Source organism: Culex quinquefasciatus, chromosome 2 (assembly GCF_015732765.1).
Source record: "Culex quinquefasciatus strain JHB chromosome 2, VPISU_Cqui_1.0_pri_paternal, whole genome shotgun sequence".
NCBI lineage: Eukaryota > Metazoa > Arthropoda > Insecta > Diptera > Culicidae > Culex > Culex quinquefasciatus.
Genome location: NC_051862.1, coordinates 193109031 through 193116262, shown reverse-complemented (window position 1 = coordinate 193116262; position 7232 = coordinate 193109031). Strand labels below are relative to the sequence as shown.

Below are 7232 nucleotides of genomic sequence, written 5' to 3'. Positions count from 1 at the left end.
TGAGATTCCACTTTTGGATCGTAATGTGGCTGAAATGATGTTTTGGATTTGGAAATCGGAGCCTGGGAAAGTGGATTTTTTTTTTCTGGAGGGAGGCAGCTGAAACAAAAGTGCTGAAAAGGGGGAAATTTGGATGGAAGATTTCGTTTTACGAGCTTTTCACGGATGACATCATGTCATATGTTAGAGAATTCAAAAATGCTTTGGATGTTTCAAGTTCGATTCAATGAAAAATATTTGCTGACCATTATATAACAACTCTTGAAGTGAAACAACACTTTCAGCTCAGATCAACAAATGTTTCTATTATTTCCGTAAAACTTATCAACGAGACACTTGAACTTAATCAGCAAAACACTTGAAAGCTATCAACGCGTTTGGTGTTGGCTCAACGCTCAGCTAAGTCAAACTATCACCAAACAGAGCGTGGGCAAAAGTGGTTTTCCTCCTTCAACCCTCGTGCCTTATCAAGCGAACAACAAATAATAATAAAACTAAATTCATAATAAAAGTTTTCCAGCTCCAACAGCTCAACAGCAATCCTCACCCCTGACACAATGAAAATAACATCAAATTCCACTGGGTTGGCCCATAAAGTCCCATCAAAATGTTTACCCAATAATCTTGCGGGTCCACCAACGGGGGCAAAAAAAGGAAGAGTTCCAAGTGGAGGGGGCAGTGCTGCCAGCCAGGCCAATTGGCACGCTGCCTTCTTGGGCAAAATTTGGCGCGGACCAAAGGGGAGAAAAATCTCGCAAGATTTGTTTGTGGAAGCTTCTTGGTGCGAAAAAAAACCCCTTCAGGAAAGTGAGGGTTGCAAGAACTAACAAACAACTTTTATTTTCGTAAAATCGCGCTGGAAGAGCGTTTGTTGGAACGAGAAGGAATAAAGGAAAGTGATGCTATTTTCGCAATCATTAAATTTTTTAAAATTATTTTGACTATTATTTTGTACTTCAAAATTTGAAAAAAATGGCAACACTGAAATGAAGAATCTCAAAAGTATTCAATTCTAATTTCATAAAATTAACAAAAGATAGTTATGACAATTTTAAGAGCACCCACCCTAAACCAGCTTCAAAAGCAAAGTATTCTGTAAGCGTGGAGGCTCTTGAGGGTGAGTGGGTGCGGTGCTTTCCGCAATTAAGTGGTCCCACTGATAAGAAACACGCGCCCGGGAAAGCTATGAAGAGCAACAACTAATTTGTACGTGCTACTGTTTTTTCTTCTTCTGAGGGAGCAAACTTTCTTTATTGGCATTTATCAAGAGGGGAAAGGTAGCAATCACTAAATACACACTCTCTCACTCGCGATTGATGAGTGATAAAAGAAGCTTTGTGAACAGAAATCGGAATCAGTATCGAAGAAAGTTTTGACGTGATAAGTTTGCTTTATAATTTTTTAATCGAAAAAAAACGCACTAAAACTAAAATTTATCAAAAATGTCGAAACTACTGCTGTTTGCTGTGGCTTGTTTGATCGTGCCGAGCAGCTTCGGCCAGTTGGAGGTGCAAAAGTGCAAGAAAGGATCCATTCCCACCAAGCTGGTTATCGAGGGCTGCTCCAAAGCTCCCTGCACCATTGTGAACGGGCAGAACTTGAAGTTTAGTGCCGAGTTTATCAATCGTAAGTAGTGTAATTTACGTTCTTTGAAAGGGCTCTCCAAGGCGTAGTTTGAAATGTCCAGCTATGCGGTCTTTTTCAAGGGTTCTGGAAAATTCTATCGTGTTACTTCAAGTTGCTTGAATGTTGGATCGCACTCTTGACTAACAATCCAAAGGTCGATGGTTCAAATCCCACGGCAAACTCAAAAAAAATTTTTTTAATAGCTATTTGGCATCCTCTGCCCGAAGCATTCCTTGAGATTCAAGATGAGTCCTGTTAGGCTTTAAATCTCCGTGAACAACTCTTTTTTGATTATTTTTTTAAAATTGTCATTTTTGTTTTAATAATGTTAATGAGTCGTTAGATGTAGCTATATTTTATTTTTGAGATTTTGAATTTTGGCCACGCATTCCCTATATTCGAGATAGCTGTAGGTATTGATGAAAAATATTGAAAAATGGTATATGAAAAAATTCTGATGCTTCAATTGACTCTTTATTTGTAAAATTTTTAATCTCAAAATATGCATGTTTTATTTTTTATAAGAACTAAAAAAAAATTGCAAATTTCACGGGACCTCAATTTCATAACATCAAATTTCACGCAAATTTTGCGGAACGTGAAAAATGTTATAATAACTCTGAAAATCTTATGTTTGAATCACAAAAACTTCTTTTCATGCTTTATCATATATAAATCTTCAATAAACAAAAAAATCTTTCTTAAATTTGAATGTAACACAAAAAAAACTCCTGATTTTCAAAAAATATTATAGCACGATGATGGATGAGCTGTAAATAAATTTTGAAAAAAAAATGTAGGGCATGCGTATTTTCATTTATTGAACTGCCATTTTTTAATATTCGACTTAAAAAGTTAAAAAGTTTTCGCAGATTGCTTTGATAGGAAATTGAATAAATTGAAAATTCAATTTCCTATCAAAGCAAGATTTAACAATCTTTTCCATCAAAAATGAGAGAAATAATTTGATTTTATGCGTGACATTTGACACATTAATATTTTTTTTATTGTTTTCATCTCCTATTTCATAATTTCAATTTTAAAGCAAAAGTCAAAAATAATACAAAAACAATTTTTTATACAAAATTAAAACACAAACAAAAAAGTAGTATTTTTTAAAACTTTCACGGGAATCATTCAACCAAATAATCAAAAATCAATAAAATTTAATATGACTGTAAAATTAATAATAGTTGATTTCATAGCTTTCATTTTATTTTCAATAAAACAAAGCATGATTCTTTTGACTTCTTTTGAAACAATACTTTCAAATAAAATAGCAACAAGTAAGTTTCTAAAAACACTAAAAAATCTGAACAATTCTTTAAATTTTTCATATGAAGCTATTCAATTGAAAACTAATGAATTTTACTTAAATAGTCTGTGTGGATAAAATATTTATTATGTTGTTATTTTGAAAAATAAACATGATTTGATAAAATTCATAAATTTCACAAATTTCACGCCGTCCACGAAATCGTCAAAAGTCACTAACCCTATGTTAGTAATTGAACAAGGGTATTCACTCACGTAATTCTACAGTAGTCCATAAGATTTTGTTTATACCTATTTGTGTTAGATAAATCATTTTGAGAAAAATAGTTACAGATTCACACAAATATGAAATTTCACGGGATTTCACGAAAAAACAAATTTCACGGATTTCACGCTGTCCGCGAATCGCGAAATTTCACTCACCCTAGTGATAACTTAGAAACTGCCCATTAATAGTATTTATTTTGTGAAAAAAAAGTTTTCTCAGTGTTATCTAATATCCAACATAGTTAAACTCGAGGTGTTTTCGCTTCTCTTTATGAAAAAATATAAATTTTTAAGAATCAAGAGATTTTTTTAAAAGGGTCTTACATATTTATGTTAGACATTGTAAATTGTTGTGCAAAATGTTTAAGTGTGAATATTTTTTTTAAAGAGAGCTGATTTTTGTAAAAGGTTCGAATCCAAGAGTACGATATCGAAAATCGGAACCAAAAATTTCATAGATATCGCTAGTTTTAAACTCTAGCGCAAAAGTTTTCTTTTAGTTCCTTAAAATTATCAAAAAAAAAAAAATCAAAAACCCTAAAATACATATTTTAGGAGACAACTTTTCATGATAAAAAGTCCAATAAAAAATAAGGAAACACTACTTTGCGTGTACCGATTTTTCTAAGGGCCTACAATACAGCCAACAATTTTGATGATGACAAAAAATCGATCTGGAAATGCTTCCCAAGATACAAATATTCGAATATTGACATGCCCAAACCACAAAAAAATGTTCGAAAAAAAATTAATGAAAATAGTGAAAACAAATTTTTACATAAGGAATCCATAGACAACATTTTATCCAAATAAGGAAAAAAGGAAAGTCGATTGCTCCTGATCGCATAAATCTCCCATATGCATTTTCATCACTTTTGAGTTGGTGATGCAGTTTGGTTCAAATTTATTAAAAAAGTGAAATTTATTTTGCATCTAAGCCGTTGCAAAAGCATAAAAATTGAAAAAAACGCCAAGGTTTCAAAATTTTCATGAAAAAAGGGTTTTATAATGCATTCTACGCCTGTCCAGTTTTTTTTTTTGCAAATATGAGTGTCCAAAGTGTCTAAGTATTGCCGAAAATTTTATTTTTTTACGAAAAAAAAGTTTTTGCTGTGCTGTATGTTGGAACATCATAAAAATTCAATACATTTTTAAACGAGCTCAAATATGCTAAATATGATTATCAATGCAGAAAAATGTGTTTTAGATTGTATTGAGTTGATTAGTTTTTTTTTGCCCCCTGATTTTTCGGATCAATTTTGAAGAAGGGGGGGGGGACTTAGAAAAATATTTGCAAAGGCCTTATAATGAATTTAAAAAAAATACTGACCGCAACAAATTTTGCGCTTGGACAAAAATACATACAAAACAATAAAAAATTTATAGAAACAATGTGTTATTCTAGAGTATATTCACATGGAAATGATTTTATTACCAAACATTTGACTAATCAATACTTTTTATAAGGGAAATCATTTTTCTATAAACCCTATGCTACTCAGTTTTCATAATTGTTAATCTAATCAAATTATATTGACAGCAAAATAAAAAATATTTAAATTTTTTATTCATTAATCGCCTTTGATTATTGCCTTTTTGATATGCCTTATTTTTGAATAAAACAATTGCCAAATCTTCAAACATGAAGTAAAAGTCTGGATATTTATTTCAACTTGTTTGTAAGGGATGTTCATAAAATAGTGTTATAAATTGATTTTTAAAACATGCACTTAGCATGCAGACTAAAACTACTAGTAATGAAACTTATCAGATGAGTAAATTAAAACCTGCTATAAATTATTTTTTTCTTAAATTGTTCGAAAACTTAAATAAAAAGTTCGACGACATTAAAAAAAAAGGTTTGTGAAGTCGTGTAGCTTTTAAAGCGTCTAAGACTCGTACTCCTAATCCAGCTCTCAAAAAAAAACATGTTTCGAAATCTGACTTTTTCAAATAATATGTTTTACAAAATTTTAATAACTGGAAAAAAACTGTTATGAAGTTTTCACTTCACTGAAACAACGCCCTTTTACACTTTCCAGCCACTGCCACCAACACACTGAAAGCCAAAGTGATCCCCCGGCTTGCTGGACTCACCATCCCGTACGAGCTTCCGAAAGAGCACCAGGACGGCTGCCAGAAGCTGAACAACGCCAAGTGTCCGCTGGAGGCCAACCAGCGCATCGAGGCGTCCGGCGACGTCCCGGTGGAATCGCCGGTGAGCAACGTCAAGATCAACATCGAGTTTCAACTGCACGCGGACTCGGGCATCGCCGTCTGCTTCAAGATCGACGCCAAGGTTGTTAATAAATGAGCAAAGATTATCTGTGAATTATTTTTAATTTTAACTCTTATAGTTTAGAATGTTACTTTTTTTTATTTTTACCTATTAATTTTCAACAATTTAAGTTTTGTAAGCTCTTTTCAACAATTACGTTCTTCTCCAATTTTCACCCCACAAAAAGATTGAGGTCAAATGGCAACAAGACAGGACAAGACGTGGGTCGTCGTCTAGCGCACAAACCGATAAAAATCGCTCGTCTTCTTGGGGTGCGCAGGGCAATTGTCTGGCTGTCGGACCGTTTTTCTTTTCCTGGCTCTAATTAGAAAAGTGCCATAAAACGATTAATCTGAAAGAAATTGCGCTTCTTCTCCTCCATCACGGACGGACGGACCTCGGGAAAAAAGGACAAGAAACTAGACAACCAACCATGGAAGCCGGGGTTGGGGCAAACAGATACCATAAAGTAGGGTCATTGCGACTCTCGTGAAGGAGGGAAAATAAGTCCACAATGTTTCCGAGTGCAACAAAACACACAGAAAGAAAGAAAAACTACACTTTGGGAGGAAGAGTGATAAAAACCGTAAATGGTTGTGATTGGGGAGGCGAGAAAAGAGGATCCAACGTCCTGATGGGAGAAAAGTCTTTGGACGAAAGTCGGTCCATCGTGGTGCTGATCTTATCAATTTAACGATATGAAACAAAATTGTTTTATGTTAGTTGATGCGAGCGCAAATAGTCGTCGTACGGCGAATGTCAGACTATTTTTCTCTTCTGGGTGGTGATGGTTGACTCTATTTTCTGATCCTCTGGCAATATTAACAACTTCTTTTCCGTCCGCATTTCTGCGTAGTTTTATGTTTGTTCAGTTTATCAAGGCATCTTTGCCGCTGGGGAGTTGATGCCAGAAAGAAAAAAATTTTTGCTATCAAATTAAACTGTTTGATTTTATTGCTTTGCAAACTATTTAAACTTGTAGAATGATATTGATTTTATTTCTTACCCTGAAAAGAATTATTTTTATTCTTACACATATTATCTTTGTAAAAAATCTGTAATCTTATTTTCTGCAACAAAGATTCATGGTTTCTGTAAATTTTGAGCCCTTATGAAATTTTACTTACACATTCAAAAGGTTTATCATGTAATTTGGCTTAATTAAAAATTATTATTTTGTCACATATTCTTTAACAACATCATCTGCAATAAACAAATCATTATCCAACAATGTTTAATTAATGCACTTGAATAAATAAATGCAAAAACAAACAAAACTACAGAGTATCATTTTGGTATGAAATTGATGATAAATTATATTGATAAATTATTTTCTAGGTAATTTTGCAACTCTTTCCATCATTTGATTTATTCGATTCATTTAGAACCCGCAAACTCTGTTCCAAACTTTGAATTAATCAGCTGTAGAAAGGTAGTTTATATCTCAGGTAAATAAAATGAAATTATGATTAAACTTGCATTAAAGTATTTGAAAAGCATTTTACAAGTTATTCTATACTACCACTGCCAACCACTGAAAGGTAGAAATTATTGTTTTAAATTGAAGAACAAAAAATATTGAAAGTGAGATATGTGTTTATAATTATTTCAATTTTTATTTTTGATAAAAAACAATTAAGTTCAACTGTTGAAAATAAGTGAAATTATTCTACAAATGATTATGTTTAAATATAATTTAATAAAACGGATTTTAAGTAAAATGCTTAAAGGTAACTTTTATTAATTATAATTCTGTTTCAAGAAATTCTAAACAATCACAGATTAT

The 7232-nt window shown here is 32.6% G+C and overlaps 1 protein-coding gene across 1 annotated transcript; it reads left to right on the top strand.

The window, feature by feature from the left end:
- Positions 1–1379: 1379 nt before the first annotated feature.
- On the top strand, positions 1380–5500 carry LOC6031894 (NPC intracellular cholesterol transporter 2). The gene is made up of 2 exons (XM_001842536.1): positions 1380–1626; positions 5211–5500. Exons 1-2 carry the CDS (start codon positions 1443–1445, stop codon positions 5480–5482), a joined length of 456 nt encoding a protein of 151 aa, XP_001842588.1. The 5' UTR covers positions 1380–1442; the 3' UTR covers positions 5483–5500.
- The last annotated feature ends 1732 nt before the right edge of the window (positions 5501–7232 follow it).